We start from the raw sequence: 21,532 nt of genomic DNA on the forward strand, positions 1-21,532 counted from the left end.
ATGATTATGTATTTTCTGACTTCTAGTAACTAATATATTTTCACTATTAAAATACAAATATGTAAAAAGACTAAAAAAACCCACTTCCTTTTTTAGGGAGATTAGGAAAGTCAAAAAATTTGGAACTAGATTTAAAAAAAAATCAATGTCAATATATTGGATTATTTGGTATCTAGGGGAGAGGTTAGAATATAAGATTTTGCAAATATTGAATATTATATTTGTACATATTTTGAAAATAAAAAGCTATTATTTAAAAAAAACAAAATTTTTTTGAGTGTTAACATAATCTGGTCATTCTTATGACTGATAAAATGATTAGATCGTGGATTCAGAGTTGGAATGGGTGATAGATGTTATCTAGTCCAATCCTTTATACAGAGAAAGAAGCTAAGGCTCATAGAGATGAATGATTTACTTGAAATCACAAAGGTAATAGGTATCAAAAAAAGAATTTGACCCCAGATAGAATGCATTTTCTACCACACTAAACTAATATCCCAAATATCTATTATTCATTGAACAACTTTTAAGTTGCAATAGCCTGATTGATTTTCTAGCCTAACAAATATATTTGTTAAATTTGACTGTTGCATATATTGAATATATATATATATATGTTATATTTGAACCAAATCATAATTTTTCTAAGATGCTAGCTCATATCTAAAAGAAATTGATTATAGACACAATAGATTAGAGACATAAAATAGAGATGTAACAAATTAGAGACATAAAAGTAGACATTGTATCTATACTCATTTCAAAACAAATGAAATTGTATACACATAAGACACACCCAGTGAAATTTGCAGAAGTGAGTACATATAGTTTCAATACACAAGATAATTTTTTTAAAAATTCTCACAGAGAATGTGTAGGGGTTGTTTTTACAGATAATTTGGCCAAGCATGTCACTTTCTCTATTATATCTACATTCTATTGCTATCTTATTTAATGAAGGGTCCCACACAGCTCTTGAAGCTGAGTATCCTCCTCCACCGCTGCTTAGTTTTATATCAAGTTCTTCCTGTAGTTTCTTAATCAAACAAAAGGTTTGATAAAAAAAAAATGAAATTCAAACACAACAATAAGTTAGTCTGACTTTCTATTTCATATTATGCATTTTAAAACACTATTCTTGGAACGGGTCACAGTGCTTCACTAGATTACCAAAGAGATCTATGATACCAAAAAAAGAAAAAAATTAAGACTCTTGAGAATCATGAAAAGAGAGTTATTGGAGGAAGTTCCTGTTCTGGGAAATGATACCAGAAAGTAATGCTTGCACAGTATGTAGTGTTTTCTCTTTACTAAGTCACCTGAGACCTAATTCACTGTTTTTCTAGAAGACTTCTCCTAAATAATGTTATCACTAAATTATTCTGTTTAATTTCTATGCAGGATGAAGTCAGCTCCTTTTCTCCAGGAAACAGTTAGCACGGTTAATCCTGATGTGAATCACATGGTCAGCAATGGCCTCCCAACTACTCAAATTGGTTTTGATATAGAAAAACAGATAAATAGAAAAAAGCTAATCCATTTTGATGATATAGACCATGACATTCTTATTAAAAACAGTCTTGTGGATACACGTTTTTTGCAAAGAAATGAAACTCCACCAATCCCTCCTCCAAGGAGCACTTCTCGAAACTTGCCAAGCTCATATTCTAGAGATTTCCTGGTCTTTGATGGTCCAAAGGAAAATTTAGACAAGTGGGAAACACAAGACTCCAATAGTAAAATGAATTATAGTAAGAACTTCCCTGAAAAGCCACATGAAGCAACTGTGTCCAGCCCATATGAACAGAACACTTTGAAAGATCAAGTTACTTTTGCTACTTCAGTGGAAATAGCCAAAACAGATAGTGAAACTCAATGTAATAAGGACTTGGAGACTAATATATGGCCACACGAAATAAGCAACCTTGGAACAAGTATGAAAAGTATGCCCTCAATACTGTGGTTTCCAAAAACTTGCCTTAACTCTGATCAGCTTCCATATGAGAAACTAATTCAAAGTCACCAGGCTAATTCTGGTACTGCTTTTCATGCAAGAGATGACCTGAATTCCTCTTTGAAACCTAACAGTGACTCATTTACAGGAGCTGGTTGCAACTTTGAAAAGATTTCAAAGAATGAAAAATTGGCAGCAAAGACAGATGAATTTAACCGAACTGTATTTCGAACAGACAGATGTTGCAGTTCAGCACAGCATAATCAGAGGCTCTCAAATTCTTCCAAAGACTCTAAGCCCTGTGATCCATTGTGTACATGTGCAATTCATACAAAAGAAAATGACAATCTGTGTTGTGCTCAGAACAGTCTCTCAGTGCTCAAAGAAAGAATGTCAAATAGTTTTACCAAAAAAGTCATGGGAGGGCAAGTTAAGCAAGCACAGGAGCATTTTAATACTAGCAATTATCATCACATGCTTCATGAACATAACTGGAGACCCAGTAATTTGTTAGGTCGTCCACGATCAGCTGATCCCAAGTCGAATTATGGAGTAGTAGAAAAACTGCTGAAAAATTATGAGAACTCGACAGGGTCTTTGTCACAAAACTCAAAATCCTGCCAAGATCAGTGGACAAAATTGGATTGCAATGTCATCAATAGTGACAATGAGACCTTTAGTCAGTGTTTAGAAATGCTCCCACCAGAACAAGAAAAGGAAGAGCTTCAAATGAAGTCAGTCATGTCTATGGAACAGCAAAGCAAACAAGGAATAGAGAGGAAAAACTTAACAAAGGTAAGAGGAGATACTGCATTTCTGTGTAGTGCTGCATCCGAATTTAGCAATAGGTAAGCATTAAATTAGCCAATTATTCTTTAGTCTAAGTGACTCATATTGTGCCAATTTCTTAACTTATTAAACCTTTGGGACTTTGTTTCTATAACTAGCTTTGAACTTATAAGTTTCAACTTTATTATTTTCTTTGGTATTTTGAGGAGCCATAACTTCACAAATCCATTCCTATCTTTCTTCACTAACACAGATCATATACTCCTCTATACTTTTATAGATATTTTTTGCATTGCAATAATAATAATAATAATAATAAATTAAATTTTAAAATTCAGTAATTTTCAGCCAACCTTATGCATTAGCATACTACTTCTTCAGACTTGGTTATTCTCAGAAAACATATAATTCATCACCAGCTCATCTTACCAACCTTTCCAATTTGGTAGCCATTGGCTGGCATAACCATCAAAAGCCCAGGGTTACCTTCTTTACATGGTGAGGCTTAGAGTAGTATTTCAATGAAAGTTGAATTTTATTTTACTTGGACCAATAAACCACTATTTGTGAATTTTATATTCTCATAAGATCATTTAAGTATTATTAAATAGGCTTAGAGTTATAATGATAGCTGGTCTTGAAGTTCAAAATTCCTGGACTTACTTCTGACCCCTGGAAAAGGCTTCTTGCGGAAAGTAGAACATTAACTTAAATTTGAAGAAAGCCAGGGACCTAAGAGGTGGACTTGAGGAGTGGGAAGCTTTCCAGACATGAGGGACAGTCATTAGAAATATAGTGAGTTGGGAGACAAAATGTTGTGAGAAATAGCAAGGAGGCTAGTATCACTGAGTTGTAAAATATATGAAGGCGAATAAGGTATAGGGACTAGAAAGTTAGAAAGAGTCAGGTTATGAAGGACTTTAAAAACCAGTGGATTTTATGCTTTATTCTAGAGCTAACCAGGAACTAGTGGAATTTATTGAATAGAGTGGGAATGGGGTGGGAATAATATGTTCAGACATGTACTTTATGAAGAACTGTTTTACAGTTGAGTAGAGGATTGACTTGAGTGGCAAGAGACTTGAGGCAGGTAAACTAGTAGGAATTTGAAATAATCTGGGCATGAGATGATGAGGGGGAAAATCTTGCTGAAAAGACTTTTTAAATAATTTGTAATATTAGATTCACTTTTTCCAGAATCAGCTTCATTTATTTCTTCATGAGATTAAAAAGATGCATATCTGTTTTAGTTAAGAATCTCACCAACAGATATATCTCTGGACAGATTTGTTCTTTGATATCAAAAAACATTTCTAAGAAAATAAAAATATAGAAATTTACTTGATGATATATCAGTGAATTACAACCTATTATGGATGACAGCAAGAATGATAGTCCCTGACTGTCTTTTAAGAAAAAATTCATCTTTTGGGTTTTTTTGCCTTGTATGTTTTAAAAATAATCATCACAGATGTTATTTATGGAGTATCAGAGGGAAAACAAAGATAGAGGTGCTAAAGCAAAGTATCCAGAATTTTTTTACTTATTATTTCTGCAGTTAGCTAGAAAAAGTTTTTGCTTCTATTAGTTCACCAGCATCCTAAAATATTTCTTGTGACATTGCATAAAATCTGCCAAAGCAAGGATGATATAGTATAGTTTTCATTAAGATATCTTTTACTAAAGTGAAAAATCTGCCAAAGCAATGATGATATAGTATAGTTTTCATTAAGATATCTTTTGCTAAAGTGAAAAATTTAACACTAAATTATCAAAATGCTTTGAGTTTAAAAGGATCTTGGGCATGATCTAATCCAACTTCCCCAGCCCAAATTCCTTTTTTGTCCTTTGCAAATTCTAATGTGAACATGAATTTTCACCTGTTTCATTAAAAACTTGAATCTTGTCAAAAAGCCCAAAAGAGAATTTTGATTTAAGAAGGCAGTTCTTAAACTACATTCTGTAAACTTTAAAAAGATTTATAATTGCATTTCAGTAGATACTACTTCTTTTGTAATCCTTTTTATTTTACTTGATACATTCAAAAAATCATTGTGAGAAGGGGTTCATAAGTTTCACCAGAATGCCAAAGGGTGACATGATATCAAACTAAGAATCCCTGCTTGAATGTTTTTCCATTACTTCATTTTGACTCATAAAGGAAGACATGCAACATTATAAGGAGAGTAGCATAATATCAGGATCTGAAAAATTCTCTACATTTCTAATTGCCTCACAATGAGCCAGTAGAAAATGGCAGGTTGTGTTCTTTGTTTACCTTCTGCCTCATTTATTTGTTCATGAAAAGAAGTAGTTATATGACCCACAAGAAAAATAACTCTTCTAAATAATTGTGACTACCCTAGGCATAAGAAGTAGAATCTTTACAAAAATCAAATTAGGAATGAAGAGAGTAAAAGACACAGAGAAGAGATGAAAATAGTCAACAAGCACATATTGAGTCTTACTAGTTCCAGGGCAGCTAGATGCTGCAGTGTATAGAGTACTGGGCCTGATGTCAGGAAGACTTTAGTTCAAATCCAGATCCAGATACTAGTTGTGTATCTTGAGCCTATTTTAACCCTATTTGCCTCCATTTCTTTATCTGCAAAATGACTGAGGCAAGTTCCATTATCTCTACCAAGAAAGCTCCCAAGGTCTTAAAGAAGCATTGCAATTTAACAATTACAACTTAACAAAATTGCAAGCATTTGCAAATAGGCATATTAGGACTGGGGATTCTTTATGTTACCAAAACATTCGGGACTTCAAAAAAAGTCAAACAGGAAGAAAACTTCCTCTTGCCAATGTTCTAGGCATCATCTAAAACTCTTAATAGGTATAAGTGTTGAGGGGCCCCAGTAAAGGGAATTTTTTAGCCCAGGAGTTCCCAGAACCAAAGAAATTACCTTATCTTTGCCTAGAATCCCCATCTTTTTTTATTCTTTCAGTTCTCATTTATCTTCTAGTAAATCCTAACCCTAATACTATCAGGAATGGAACCCAACTCTTTCTGGATTTTAAAAATTGCAGCTTTCCAGATTCCACTGAGGAAGATTTTGGATCCCAAATCATCTCTGAGGAGAGTGATTTATTAAAATGTGGGTTCAAAATGGAAATAAAAAGAATTTTTCTAATAAAAATCTTGAAAATATGAAAGTTTTGTTAACTCCCTAAATACTTTATTTCACAGTAAAAATGATATGAAAATGGCCACTAAGAAAAGTCTCTAAAATGCAGGTTGATGCCACACAAATATAGCTCTTAGTCTTTTCAATATTAAGAAAAATGTGTCTAAGCTCCCCAGATGAAATGTTACTTTGCAGTATTGGTGGGCACTTCCCCAATTGAATGACTGTATTTGTGTTCTAGGAGTCTGTGGCAATGAAATCAACTGATGGAAAAGGGTTTTCTCGGCCTACCCGGCCAGCAAATCGACGCCCACCTTCCCGATGGGCACCCAGATCCCCATCTGCACCCCTGGCCTTGAAGAAGACTGTGTATGGCTACTCTTTTTCTCTGCAATCAGAGACCTCAGTTGTCTGAGTCTCCCTAAGCAAGGATTGGTAGATCCCATGGCCAAAGCTCTAGACCTTCTTTCCAAACAGAGCATTCTGTGTGTTTGTAGCCAGTTGTGTCCTGCTCTGTATCCTTCAAGATTAAGAATTCCATCTATCAATATACAGAACAAGCAGTTAAAAAATCTTAACTTTTCATCAGTCTTCAGTGTTTTTAATCAACCGATGAACCATCTACCTGTATTTTTAGTTTATTTAATAGCTCAGCACAGTTTTTTTTTTAATGTCATCCTCATTGATTTGCCAATTGGATTTATGTTTAAATGATGTACATTTTTGTATATTCTAATGTTCCTGCTAATAGCAGGAAGTAAGCTTGTATGCATGACATGTCTGTAGGTGCATGTGTTGAATAGGAAGTATCCTGGTATGTACTTAGGTGAGTCAAACTTATGTGCTAGTGTTGATCTTACAATTATAACGTGTATACCTATCTATCCTTTGTGTTTATTTTAAAAGTTTGAAAATATGCAGTACTGATATTTATATTTTGGTTATATCTTACTTAGATAAGCATACTTAGGTATTCAGCTATGGTGTTTGGGGTCAGAGAAAAAAATATTCTACCACCCCAACTGCAACAATATGCATTGCAAAATATGTATCATATACAGATTCAAGCTTAGTGGAGTATCTTTGATAATATTCTTATAGCACTTCTTAACCTTTATACTGAGAAAATACCATAGTTGGGCTGATTTTTCCCCCTTTTGTAATGAAAAATTGCATAATTTATACCAGAGTAGCCTCCTGAAGCTGAGAGTTCTGCCTAAAATACCCACAGATACTTTTCTGCATTGCTCAGTATAGGAGGTAGCTGTTACTTTATGCTTGCCTCACTGAAATTTGGGAACTCCAATTCATGGGAAACTAGACCTTAAGCTTCTTTTGGTGTTTTAGTAACAAACTCCCCTGCAAAGGGGCATGAAGTGGGTCTGCTTTGTTCTAAATTCTTTGTAGTGAATAATAGTCAGTTCAATTCAACAGAACTTTAATAAGCTTCTATTATGTACCAGACATTAGGGATTCAAAGCAAAATAGGTGTACCTGCCCTCAAAAAGCTTATATTTTATTGGTGGGAAAGAGCATATGCTTAATCAAGTTTTTGTGTAATCATACTATCTAAACTAATGAACTTTAGGGCAGTGGGTTAATGTACACTGACACCTTCAGTTTTTACAGTTTTCACCTTCTTTCCTAAAATTATTGGTATAAAAGAACAATTCACTTTATATTGTCAAAGAAGAACCATATTTTGATTCTCACCTAAATTATGGTGACTTTTCTCTTTTTCTGCTGCAAACAAGTTATAGTGTATCTATATTCCTATGTAACATCAGTTACAGTTTTACAGTTGTGAACTGGCAACAAACTGAATTCCGAGAGCATATATATTTCTTTTACCCTTCTGAGGAAAATCAAAGTATTCTGATCCCTGAAACATTAAGACTGAAGGTTTTAGAAGTAACTGTGATCTTTTACTTGTCTCTCTGACAAGTTTTACACGGTATTTATTATAATACACTGTATTAACTTCTTTCAAGAGCTTCCTCTGCTGCCAAAAAGTTAGTTGGTTCACTGATTGGAGTCCTTTCCCCACAGGGATTCAAAAAGCCTGGTTTTCTTGGGGTTTTTTGTTTGTTTGTTTGTTTGTTTGTTTTTTATTAGCAGTCAAATTATAGAAATGTACATCCTAGATGAGGTCTTGAAGTATTTAGTTTTTAATTCCCCCCTTGCCTTAAAAAGCTCAGGGCTGTTGCATTGTGATAGATTGAGATTTAATTTTTACCTGTAAAACAGATGGAGTTTACCAGGAGTTAAATTGCCTGCTTCCAGACATCTCAGTGGATTTAAATTTGGGCCATTCAGATTTCAAGATCATTGCCCTCCATCTTTTTTAGTGCATTTCAAGCCTTCATCATAACACAATGCTGCCACCTTCAGAGGAAATTTACATAAATTCCAAATGATATGACTCTCAAAACATTCATTTCTTTGGAGCTAGAGAAGGGTGGGGAGGGAGGGGGAGAGAGAGAGAGAGAGAGAGAGAAAGAGAGAGAGAGAGAGAGAGAGAGAGAGAGAGAGAGAGAGAGAGAGAGAGAGAGAGAGAGAGAGAGAACAGATCAGTTCTGAGAAGCATGGTTGGTTTGTAGTAGAAAAATTCTGCACTTATTGGGAAGTCAATACTTTTTTGCATGGTAAGAAGGACCTAATAATAATATCTGAATGCCTGACTAGTTTGTTGTATTTGTTTGTCTTCTACTTCAGAGGATCTAATATAGATGCCATCTCTTGGTAAGATAAATGTCAACCTACACATTCATGCCATTTTCATATTAAGTACCTTTTAAATGAATTAGCAATACACTTGACAAAAAAAAAATCTTCCACCTTTATCTGTATGATTTCTTTATAAATGTGCTATACCTTTCTCAGGAAAAAAAAATTTACCAGGTGTGTGAAAAATGATTCTGTAGTAGTATTTATGTTAGTGTAAGGATTTAATGGATGATTTTTCAAATTAAATGATAGAATACTTATACATTCTTGGAACTTAAAAAAAATGTAATGGATAATTCAACAATACATTCTATATAGGCAATTCTAAAAGGTGTAGATAAGTTGCTGATCTACAGTGGTGAAGGGAATTTCCTACACTGATGAAATAAAAGATATAAATAAAAAATAATGCCCATATTGAAAAATAAATGACTTTGCGGATATATGAACACATAAAAAATTTACCTATTAGAAACATTTTAATCAATACAAATTTTTCCTAACCAAACATTATGGAAAAGATGTAGAGCAATTTAAATTCTTTCACTTTCTCTTTCAGTAATAAGACTATCAGTCTAGACTAAATGTAGTAACTAGTATTTCTTGTCATCCAAATTTTGGAGAGCCAACAGTTAAACCCAGGGAATGGAATGGGAATAGGATTAAACACAGATGAAAGTTTGTGAGTTTCTAGCATGATTGCTTGTGTGTTTGTTTGTGTTTAGTCTGAGTGTTCTATGTGTCTCTTTGTGTTCCAAGGCCATAAATATAAATGATTATTTGGATTATCAACTGTTTTTATTATCCATAATTGTCTTCTCATTTATCCCAGATAATTTTGTTGATTGTGTTTTATTTTTAAGCTAGTCCCACAAGATTGCCACTAAATTCTGGATATTGTCAAATAAATTAGGGCGTTCACAATAATCTCTGTCATCCTATAAAAATATTCTTTCCTAAAAGGGAGAGTTTTTGCTTTTGTTTATTTTTCAATGATTGAAACTATATCTTTTGGTAAATACATGTTGATAAGCTCTTGCTTTTATAATCTCTCCTTAAACTGTTAAAATATGTCCAAATAGAATATGGATTTATAGAAATACCCAATGTGGCCTTTATTTATTTCAAGAAACATGTGATTTACTTTTTTTTTCCCTAATGAATATGAACCTACTAAATTCTAAACATAGATATAAACATGTTTCTTCTCATTGTCTCTTATGGGGAAATGGGAGATGGCTCCAAGAAGCAGAATGGGAAACAGCTTACCTTGATTGTTCAGTTCTAGCATTTTCTTACACCACTATAACTATGATATCTAGAGACCAGTGTACTATTTATCTACTCTGGGGATTTTAATTCATATCTTAATTGAATTGAATTTGTGTGAAAAAAGCATTCCCCTGAAATGAATCAAATAATACCAAATGACCTAATTGTTGCCTAGATAGAGTATTGCTTGAAATTGTCTAGTAAGTACTGATGCTAGAAATAATTGAGGGTACTCAATTATATTATCAAGTTGTCCTGATTAGCAATAAAACCCAAAGGAAGGAAAAATTAAAACATAACTCTTCAGGAACTAGGGCATATTCATCAGAATCTTCTCTCAGACTACATTTATATGGCCTAAATATAGTACACTTATGGAAACTGAAGCTATTTAACTGATTATTAGACAGTTTGAATCACTCTGTGCTTTTGTTGTTATTATTTTTTAACATAGCAAGAATCTTTGCAACCACTTTAAAAACATGATGATTCATCTGATTTGGGTATGACTGAAATGCTGTATTTTTTAAATCAGGCCACTGGCAATGTCCTAAAGCCATTCCATTTCAAGCATTTTCATAACTTTTCTTATCATATAGAGATTACTTTCATAAAAATGGCAAGATTACAAGAATTCAAACTTTGTTATAGACTATACAGACCTAGAGTATTGAAATCAGATGAATATGACTAGTGAATTCTGCTTAGTTTATTATCTGCTAATTTGGAATTACATTTATTTTAAATGAAACTATTTAAATGACATTATATGACTACGAGGAGAAGAAAGAACAGTTATTTTTAAATTATTTACTCATTCCCCCTGCTGAAATATCTTGGCATATGTGTTGAAACCTGTTCTTTTTTTTCTTCTTATATATCTAATTCCAAATTATGCTGTATATACAGTGTCTCAAAATTCCTAATCCTGTTTTTGAGATAATATAAGTACTATAGTATCAGTTTCTAAAGCATTCTGAAGGATGGTTCCAATGCATTTTGAATGGAGCCCACTTTATTAAAATATTGTTCATATGAATGTCGACAGTTTGATTTTGTATTTATGGTAAATAGTCTTTCCCAGACTAATGTGGTATATATTTTCTGCTCTAAAATATCATCATAGTAACAAGCAAATGAATGAAAACTTCTGCCTTGAAATCACATATTTGTAGACTTACTTCTACTTATTACAACTTTTAGAGATTCAAAACTGAAAATGAGTTATGAGTCTCTATCACTTTGTTCTTATGTTTTTATTCTCCAGGCAAATGAATTAATCATGTCCTTTTTATTAAAAGCACACAACAGTGGAGAAAACATGCAAAGTGTGGAATAGAAAACTGTCCTTGTATTCAAGATCTCAATTTAAGTTCCCTTTCTGACACTTACTATCTGTGTGACTATAGGCAAGTCCCTTAACTTTTTAGCGCTATCCAAGCAACATTCTGTATCTCTGAGTTTCCACAGAATTGCTGACGTTTCTCTAAAAGGAAGTTTCCACATTGGGAGTTCTCTCACATTAATAGTGCCACAGATCTGGATCAGCATCCTACCCATCCCCAAATTAATTTCTAAAATTCTGCTCCCTGGTGTTTTGTTCTGCATAACATTGTTCATTCCCAAAATAAGGCCAAGTTGGCTTTATATTTTTCTTTATTGGTGTTAAATTGAATTAGGTAAAGGATTTTCTGGAGAAAAATTAACAATTTATGGTAAATTTTAGAGATTCAGGTTTTCATCTGAACATAGAAAAGCTCTTGATATCCTTCTAGAGAATATCTTTCTAGAAATCTCCTAAAATTCTTTAGATTTGTTAGTATAAGCAGAGTAATATGACCACAGAGAACTGTCAATAGTTTTCAGTCAAAAGATCTGGACCCTGTAGGCAGTCAATAAATGAATGCTGGATTGAACATAGCACATAACAGTGTCTTGAAGAAAGAAATTTGAATTCCTAGAATGTTATCTCTCAAACAACATTTAAAACATATTTTCTTCTCTTTAATGTCCTTTGGATTACATGTCCCTTTTACTTCTCTTTCCAGTCTCTAACATCTTTAGACAAACTTGTGAAGCAGGTATTATCTCTTCAATGCCTTCTCATTCTTTTATAGATTCTTCCCCATCACTGTGGGACTACTTGCAGTTATTGGCTCTTATTCTATTTTCATTCCCCAGGACTAGCTGCTTCCATGTGTTCTTTCCCCCTTTATCATGTTTTCCCCTATTTCCCCAATGAAAATTTAGCTGTAAATCTCCAGAATTCCAGATGTCGAACAACCCACATTTTATTAACCTCTGCCCTGATGTTACATTAGTACAGGACCCAGTACTTAACTAAATTCCCTCCAATGACATTGCATTCTTTAACATGTATTTCTTTGTCTTATCATTAAGTCACTCTAAAAGTAATATTAGTGTCAATTTGAAACCAGAGACATTTGTAGTGGAAGAGACTTTCTAAAGTCGGTGAATCACTGAGAGTATGGAATTATCCATACTTATCTCATTAAATAACCTTTACCACGATAATTTAATTGTATTGAAAAAAGATCCAGTACCATAATGACCATTGGTGTTAATGTTTGTAGCTAAGACTAAGGTCTTTATTAGAGAACAAAATGGTGACAATAAGAATCTATTTTTATAGCCCACATCAAAATCTATTTTATCTTCTCATTGCCTCAATGTCACCTGATATTAAAAGCAATTGTAATAGAAAATTACTTGTCACAGGTATGTATTTGACATCTCTGCTAGATAATATCTCAAAATCATTCATTTTATAGATAAGGCAATTAAATCCTAGAGATCATAGGATCTTAAATTAAGAACTAGAAAGTAATTATGGAATCATCCAATTGAAATGCTTATTTTTACAGATGGGAAGATTGAAGACCAAAACAATGAAGAAATGTTCAAGGGTAACTTGTTCAAAGTTTTTGTTAATAGTAGGGCTCAGATATGATCAGAAGACATCATAATACGCATTCGGTGAATTAAGTCAATGACCTAATTATGTACATAGAAATAGAAATACATAATACAAGATTTTCGTACTGGTACTCAGCACTTAGTGCAATACCAGGCACATAGTAGGCACTTAATAAATGATTGTTGATTGATTCAGTGGGCCTGTGTTTTCATTGTTACAAGATGGATTGGATATGAATGAATGAATTGGTGAATGAATGAATACATGAGAATGCCAAAATAGGTTCCTTTTTATGGGACATAAGACTTGAAAAAGTTCCCACACACAGAGTGAACTATGGAGAAGTTTATAGTGTAATTCATAATTTGTCAACCAAGAATAAATTTCTTAGTTAAAAAAAAGTATTCTCAATTTCAACAATAATATTAAAAGCATGAGTTATTTTGAGAAAGGGTCATGTCACAATCACTCTGCAGGCAGCAATTCCTAAATGGAACACCTTACATTGCTTAATTTGTGGCCTTGAACCTTTTGTCTACCATCAGTATTTTTAAGAATCTACCACCCCAAAATTAAAGCCCTTGAATTCCCATTCAGCTTCCATCTAATATGCCATCATGATAAGAGATGTTATCTATCAAAGCAAGATAATTCCTAATCTAACAAACTCTCTGCATTTAAGTCGATGTTTTTTTTTTTTTTGAAAATTTGAAAATGCCTTTAAAATCAAGACTACCTTTTATATGGTCTTCTGTCATACTACTTTGTTCCATCACTGTGTGCTTTTTTGTCACTGATTCCTCTACACTTAGTACCAATTGTTGTTGAATTTTCTACTTGAGATTCTTTAAAAAATACTTATACTATCCAACTAAAGGATGGTTATGAAGTGAATTATATTTAAAATATTAGCATTATAACTATGTAAAATATATATACAGTCGATTTTTACTGGAGGCTGCTGAATAGTACAGGTTTGCAGTCTGCATGGTTACCTGCTGTCCAAGAACCAACTAATGTAATGTCAGAAAAAGCTCTTCCTCACTCCATTAGCAATAAAGCCATGACATTGTCAGTCATAGTACTTTATTCAAAGAATATCTACCATGACACAGGGAGTTTGAAGTCCGAATTGGTGGCAAGAGAGTAAGCTATGCTAAAATCGCAGAAGGAATCTGATAAATGTCAAGTGGTTCTTTATATTTTTCCATTTTTTTTACTTATTTATTTTTTAAAATTGAATTTAATTTTATTTGTTCAAGTTTGTCTTTCTTGGTTAATACCATGAATCAGCATGTAAACTGTCCCTGTTTTTCTTAGTTTTTCCCAAGCCAGAAAAAGTTCTCTCTGCCCTCCAAAATAGCATATTAAGATACCACCAATATCAAGGGACATCTATCAGAGATATATTTGGAGTGATAGTTGAAATAAACTGACTTCTTAAGACATAGCCCATACCTTCAATCTTTTAACTTGAAGAGCTACATTCTTGACTGATGGAATTTTTGTTAAATTTTTGTTAAATAGATTCTGGTTTCTTAGGTATTAGCTTTCCATTTTCTACTTCACATTGTCAGAGTGCCTCCAGATTGTCAAATTTATCCTGAAGATGTATTCAAGTAATATTCAGATTCAAAAATCACCAGACAGTTTGCTGATGTAATGCTGGAAGAATGAAAACAGTATTTTAAAGGACTAAAGTATTTAAATAAATGATTGGCCAAATACTTTTTTTTTCTCTAACCTTTCTCTTTCTTGACTTTTCCTCTCATTAATTATTCCAGTTATTGTCAGCCTTTTGGAAATTCTAATTAAAGTCATTGAACCACAAATAGAGTTGGTCACTAATATTTTGAATTACAAATTAGTCAGTAGCTAGAGAAACAGATAGAATATCAGTGCACATGAAAACTTGAAGAGTAAAGGGGAAGGACCATTATCAGTGGCACTGTTGGGATTAGCTAGATTGAATGAGAAAAGTAGAGTTCGTTTTAGACAAAATCTTTTTAATTTAATAAATAAATATAATTTGATTTTTCAAATGCAAAATGGACACAAAGAAAGCACATCAAACAGTATATGGTACATTGTTGTTCAGTTGTCTAATTCTTCCTGACCAGATGGACCATACTATCCATGGGATTTTTTTGACAAGGAAATTGGAGTGACTTACTATTTTCTTCTCCAGTTATGTTGTTGTTTGTCCTTCTTTGAAAAGGACCATGACATCAGGGAGGTGAGACCATGACATGCAAGTGAATTGGGTTTAAGTGAGAGAGGCCTGTGCAAGGTCACCTGTCTCACTTTCCCTTCCAGAACCATCTGGGTACAAAGGCAAGAAATAGATCAGGATTATTGGAGATGGCCCTGGATACAATGAATTAAAGCAAACGGAGCTTAAGCAACTTGACAAGAGTCACATAGCTAATAAATGTCTGAAGCCAGATTTGAATACAGGGCTTCCTGACTCCAGGCTCAGTGCTCTGTTTCTTGAACCATGTCACATATAGTAAACAAACAAACAAACAAAAAAACCATCATATTTTTAAGTAAATGAATAATTTTTTTCTCAAAAATACATGTTTACTTATCATTTCACAACTGAAAAAGAAGTAACACCTGAGATCATTTAGATACATTTTATCATTTGTATTAATGTCTAATGAATTTATCAACAAATGCTTATTGGGCAATTTAACTACTTCATTACTGTTGTAAGTACCAAGAAATTTATATCCTCCATGACCTCAAATATCTTCAGCCTGGTTGAGGAGACAAAATAGATACATTAAAAAACTATTCTCATAAAAGGGAATTATATTTGTCAGATGAGTAGTGTAGACAGTAAATGCTGCTAGAGTTTGTGTGTGTGTGCGCATGTGTGTGTTTTGTTTTTTTAATCAATATAAGTCAAGGAAGATTTCATGAAAAGAAGTATAGCTATGTTCCCTGGAGAGAGCTAAGACTCCTCTGAAGCAAAGTGACAGGAAGGTAGATTTCAGTTCCACATAAGGAAGAAATTCTTAGCAACTGGAGCTATCCAAAATTGTAATGAGCTACCCCATGGGATAATGAATTTCCTGTAACTGGAAATCTTCAAGTAGAATTTGGATGACCACTTGTTAGTAATATACTGAAGGGGGTTCACACATTGAGTAGAGTACTAAATCAGCATAACCTCCAAGTTTCTTCTGACCTCTGAGATTCTGCTTTCTATAAGTTTAGCATATGGAATGACTGTGAAAGCATTCCACATAAGTAGAATTGCAGATATTGGAATATATAGTAAACACTGAAGGGAAATACAAATAAGCTAGAATGGAAGGCTTCATGTGGAAGGCTCATATAAGGAAGGAATGAGAAGTAACAGTGAGAATCATAAAAATCACAGAATTTAAATCTATTTGGAGCCTAATAGTTGGTGACATTGAATGCCAGAATTAAATTACTAGACCATCATCTTAATAGGCAACGAGGTATCCATGGAGGATTTCCAGAAAGAGAATGATTTAATATTTACTAATCAGAAACTAAGAAATAGTTCTAAGCAAAGTATCTGTGTCAAAATTGCTCACTAATTTTCATAAAATTTGATTTTAGGAATGCAAGACAGAGTTCTGGAAGGAATAAATGTCTGCAGCTAATACTCAATTGGGATATGATAACTGGTATTAAATCACTAAAAATCCGTTCACAGCTTCAAGTAATAAGTGTGCTTTTGTTTTTGTTTTTGTTTTTTAAAGGGGTAGTTAGGTTAAGGATAGGGGAGATGCTTAGTGAAGCTAAGACCTCTTGTTATGTTGATAAGTTGTTAATTCAAATTGCAACCAGAACTGGTGGCACAATGGATAAAATAGTAGACCTAAAGTGAGGAAGCATCTGAGTGAAAATCCAGTTTCAGATTTTTGCTCTGTGATCTTGAGCAATTCATTTAATTTCTATCTGCCTCAGTTTTTTTAAGTATAAAATGAGGATAATAGTACTTATCTCACAAGGATCAAATAAGTTAGTACTTATAAAAAGCATTTAGTATAATGCCTGGCACATAATAATCTTCTTCCCCTATGTCAGAACTATTGTTTTGATCATAAATTGAGTTGTAGCAAGGAATTTGGGGAAGTTATTAAGTTATCATTTGGGGCAGGAGAAGAGGAAAGTTAGGGAGAAGAAGTAATTAACCCAGCTACTAGATAGTAGCTTCCTATGTTAGTTAATTCTCTTGCTATCTTGGAGGACTCTATGTACTTTCGATCTCAAAATTGAGGCCCTGAGGCAAAATACCAGTTGCCTCTACCCGAGTTAAGTATTTGACTAGAACTTCTGCCTATTTCTGCTTACTTTGTGCTAGAAATTGAATTCTGTTTAAAATTTCTCTTCTTGGATCTCGTCTCCTCCCCCATTGGCTTTGATGACCTAGAATCTTGCTTCCTTCTCTCATAGAATGCCCTCATTCTCTGAATTCATAGTATTCTAGTTTACTCATTGCCACAGCCCCATACAGTCTCTTTCTTGCCTATGGAGAAAATATAATAGGTAGAAAGTACTTGTCATGATTCAGCTTCTTTCTTTATTATTATTCTGCTGCTTCTCTATGCTGGTTTTAATTTTTAAAAAATCAAACTTCTTGACTATTTATTGGTCCATATTTACTCCTTTGGTCCCAGAATCCTTCAGGTTAAGATACTCATGTTATTTTTGACAACAGCCCAGGATAAAATCTTTAAATACTCAATAATGTAATGATTCTGCCCTCACTGGTAGAGAATAATTTTCTGTCATCTTTTATTGTACATGCAAAGTATGTTTCCTATTATGAGCATGAATTCTAAAAGACTTTTTTTTCTGGATAGAAGAGAAGGGCCCTGAGAATATCATCAGTCTAAGAATACAGGGAAATAGGTGAGCATGATCCTTTGAGCCATGCTCATCATTGAATAAACTATGGGAACAGGACTCTTGAATGTTAAGGCATGGTGTTTAGATTTATTTATTAGAAAAATTAAAAATTATTAAAGGATTTTGGGGAAAATTATATTATCAGAGTTGTTTTAGGATGTATATGCTGACAAAAGATATGCATAAAGTTATATATATATATATATATATATATATATATATATATATATATATATATATATATATATATATATATATATATATATATATATATATATATATATATATATATATATATATATATAATGGAGTCAAGGAGACCATTTAGGAGTATATTCCAACCATAGGCAAGAGTTAAAAAGAATATGAGCTAAAGTAGATACTACCCTAGAGTAGATAAGGTAACTACCTTAGATTGGGAATGGAATATGTGGAAATATAAGGGAGAGGATGAATGGGATGTCTATTACAGTGCCAGAATCAGTGGAATTTGTCATTCAATTGCCAGTGAGGAATAGGGAAGGCTTTAAAAGGATGTCAAGATTTTTAATATGGAAAAATACAGAAGCATCTCATTGCTATGAATTGAAATAGGGAACTTCAAAGGTTTGAAAGAAAGGTAAGTTAAATTTGGGATATGTTGAATTTGAGGTGGTAACAGGACTTTCAAATGAATATGCCTTTTGAATATTTTGGAATTGTGATTATAGAGCTGAAGGGAAAGATGATACCTGGAAATAAAAATTTGAGAGTCAATTAAGATAGGTAGTACAGGCCTGGACATTTTCTTTCTGATTATGGGAGGGGGGTTGAAGCTGAGTCCCAAGGACAAGTGATGAATGCAAGGAGAAAAAGTTAAGAACATTTTGTTTTCTATCATCCCAACATTTCTTTGTTTCAACTTTTTGAGTTAAGAGGAATAGTACTTTGTTTTCTCAGGAGACAAAAGTTGTCAGTGTAATTCTATCCTCAAAGTTCAATGGGTAATGTCAAATGATTCCAAGACTGTTCTATTCATGATCATGTTTCAAGAACAATGTGCAGTTGTGCTTTTTGTAAGTAACAAGGGCTGTGAGCACGACTATGGGCTAATTCAAAATGTAACTTCTATGCAAGTATCTTAAGAATCATTTAAAAATTTTCATTTGTGCTTTTTATTTGAAAGTTTTCAGTTTAACCCAGGGAAAGATGAGTTAAGGAGGTATTTAACAAGGGGCTGATTGAACTACAAGCCTACTGAGATAAATGAAGAAATATATTCTTCATCAATTTAGCAGAAATTCTGGAAGAGATTCTAGAGATTATCTAGTCCATTTTATAGATTAGAAAGCAGTACAGAAAAGGAAAATAACTTGCTAATCACACAATTAGAAAGGGATAGAGCAGCAATTTAAAGTCTTCTATGCCTCCAGAACAAACTCCCTTTTCAATGCAGCATGCTTCCTCTTCTTTCAATCCAAACTGATTAGGTCCAGTTTATACCAGTTCTTGTCACATATTCCCAGTTAGAAACTGCTATGCCCAGGTCAGTCTCATACAACTGTTAGAAAAGAAGGCAATTATTCCAAAAGAAAAGAGTCACTCAGACTCCTTTGTGTTTTGGGATTTTTTAAGGCAAAGTGACCATGCTCCACAAACTGCCTGAAGCAAGAGGGCATATATAAACCAAAATAGTGTCTACCCTCAAGAAACTTCCACCATTTGGAACCTATTTCCCTGGCAGTTTCATGGGCAGAATTAACAAATTTAGTTCTTATAAAGGAAAATATTTCATCTTAGGGAAGCAGTCCTTGAGATAGGATGCTTCAATTTGGAAGCAAATTAAGGGGGAAAGCTAGGAATATAATTTCTGATATTGGATCCAGAATATTAACCATTGGATTACCTCAGGATTAGTAGTAAATAATCTTATTATTCTTTGATATTGTATCATCCCAATAATTTCCTTTTGCTAAACTGATTCATTTTTTTTAAAAAGTACCTCTCTGTGCGACTCAAGTAACAAGACTAAATTTGGAATGGGGAAAACCTTCCTTCTCAAATTTGTCACTAGAATCATATATAAAGATGCCTATTTTAAGGTATTGGAATGAACAAGGTAATAGGAAGTGTACAATACAAGTGTTATCATAGAATCCATAGAATCATAGAAAAAACAGTTGTAGGCCTCCAAGTGTTTTGTTTAAGATTTATAGAATTACATAGAATGAAAAGATGAGGGTAGGTTGTAATTTGAATTAGTAAAAATAATACCCACACTGATGAAATAACAGAGAATTAAAGTATTGAGAGAGATGTCAACTCCCTTATTTCAACATCTTTTTCCTTGAGGTCAGTTGGTTTTACATAGTTACAGAAGCACAGGTAAAAGTTAGTCTGATCAATGTTGGGATTATATTGCACAAACTTAACTTTCTATGTGACCTAGATTCATTAGCTTATTTTTAAATCGCTCCTTATTAAATAGACATATACTATGTGACTTAACTACTATAGATATGTGAGGTATGCTATGGTAATGTGGAAAATCCCAAAGTAGGGACTCTTCACCAATGTAGATTGTAACTTGTCTATAATTAAGGTCTCACCAAGTTGCTTGAAATTCATAGAGATTAAGAAACTTGTCCATGGTAACACATTAGAGAGAGAATGATAATACCTATGAAAAAGAGAAGGAAGATCTTCAGGAAAGACATTATATAAGAGCGAAGGATTCTATGGGGAAGAGACGAAGAAAGAGTGAATTCCAAACCAAGAGAACCACTTGGGCAGAAGTGGAAGATAGAATAGACTAGAAAAGTAAACAGTTCAACTTGACTAAAATAGAAAATTGTGAAGATTAGTATAAAATAAGACTTGAAAAAGAAAGTAGAAGTCAAATTGTGGAGGCTCTTACATGTCAGAAGGAGAATTTGTATTCCATTTTACAAGGAATATATCATAATCCCCATTGCAGATTTAGAGGGCTATGTGTTTTAGAAACATCTAATTTGGCAGCTATGTAGAAGATGGATAGGAAAAATTAAAAAAAATTTGAGTCAGTGACACCAGTAATTTGAATAGTTAAGTTGAAAGGACATGAGAGTAAAGGCTGTGTGAGTGGACAGAAGGGAATGTGAAAAACGTTCGGGACAAGGAAGCAACAAGACTTGGTAACTGGTTAGATATGAATTCTGAGGGAGAGGGAAGAGCAAAGTTTACTTTAAAGTTGCAAATTTGAACAAGGAGAGAAACAAGGAAACAAGGGAGATAGGACAAGATTGGAAGTTTTATGTTAGCATCTTCCCCTTTTTACTTTATTTTCACTATGGACAAGTTTCCTTTTTTTCCTTTCAGTTGTAGCATAATAAAGGCATGCTTGTAAATTTCTATCCTTATCTTTCTTCTCAACTTCTTCTATTTCATTATGTTTCTGATGCCTAGAATCTTCAAACTTTGTTTCTAAAAGCAGAGAAGATTCCAAAGATACAAATGAACATTGAATTTTGGAAGCTTCTTTCTCTCCCCAGTGCCAAGAGAGAAACTTGAAAAAGTGCTCTAAAATTACTTAAGAGAACAGTCTTGAACATAAAAAAAAAACAAAAAAAAAAACACTCTGCAGTTGTCATACTGGCTACAGTGGAAGGACTGGATTAAAAAATGTAAGCGTTTCTGCACAGCATCAGGAAAGTGTATCAGATTTCAAGGTTATTTGATACCTGTAATGCTTTAATTGCTACCGAAAGCTGGGTCTGCCTTTCTCACAAGTTCCTCTCACTCTTACATATTCACTTCAGAGCTGTGAAAAGCATATCACCTAATCAAGAAACTGTGCCAAGAATA

General features: G+C 33.3%; 1 protein-coding gene across 4 annotated transcripts in view; it reads left to right on the plus strand.

The window, feature by feature from the left end:
• Nucleotides 1-8,779, plus strand: part of KIAA0408 (KIAA0408 ortholog) — a 47,009-nt gene extending 38,230 nt beyond the window's left edge. For all 4 annotated transcript variants that reach the window (XM_074309884.1, XM_074309887.1, XM_074309885.1 and 1 more), the window contains 2 exons: nucleotides 1,405-2,752; nucleotides 6,119-8,779. In XM_074309884.1, coding sequence (XP_074165985.1) covers nucleotides 1,405-2,752; nucleotides 6,119-6,292 — 1,522 coding nt within the window. In that variant the 3' untranslated portion in view covers nucleotides 6,293-8,779. The remainder of the gene's footprint in view (nucleotides 1-1,404; nucleotides 2,753-6,118) is intronic.
• The last annotated feature ends 12,753 nt before the right edge of the window (nucleotides 8,780-21,532 follow it).

This window comes from Sminthopsis crassicaudata, chromosome 4, assembly GCF_048593235.1.
Source record: "Sminthopsis crassicaudata isolate SCR6 chromosome 4, ASM4859323v1, whole genome shotgun sequence".
In the NCBI taxonomy this organism is placed as follows: domain Eukaryota; kingdom Metazoa; phylum Chordata; class Mammalia; order Dasyuromorphia; family Dasyuridae; genus Sminthopsis; species Sminthopsis crassicaudata.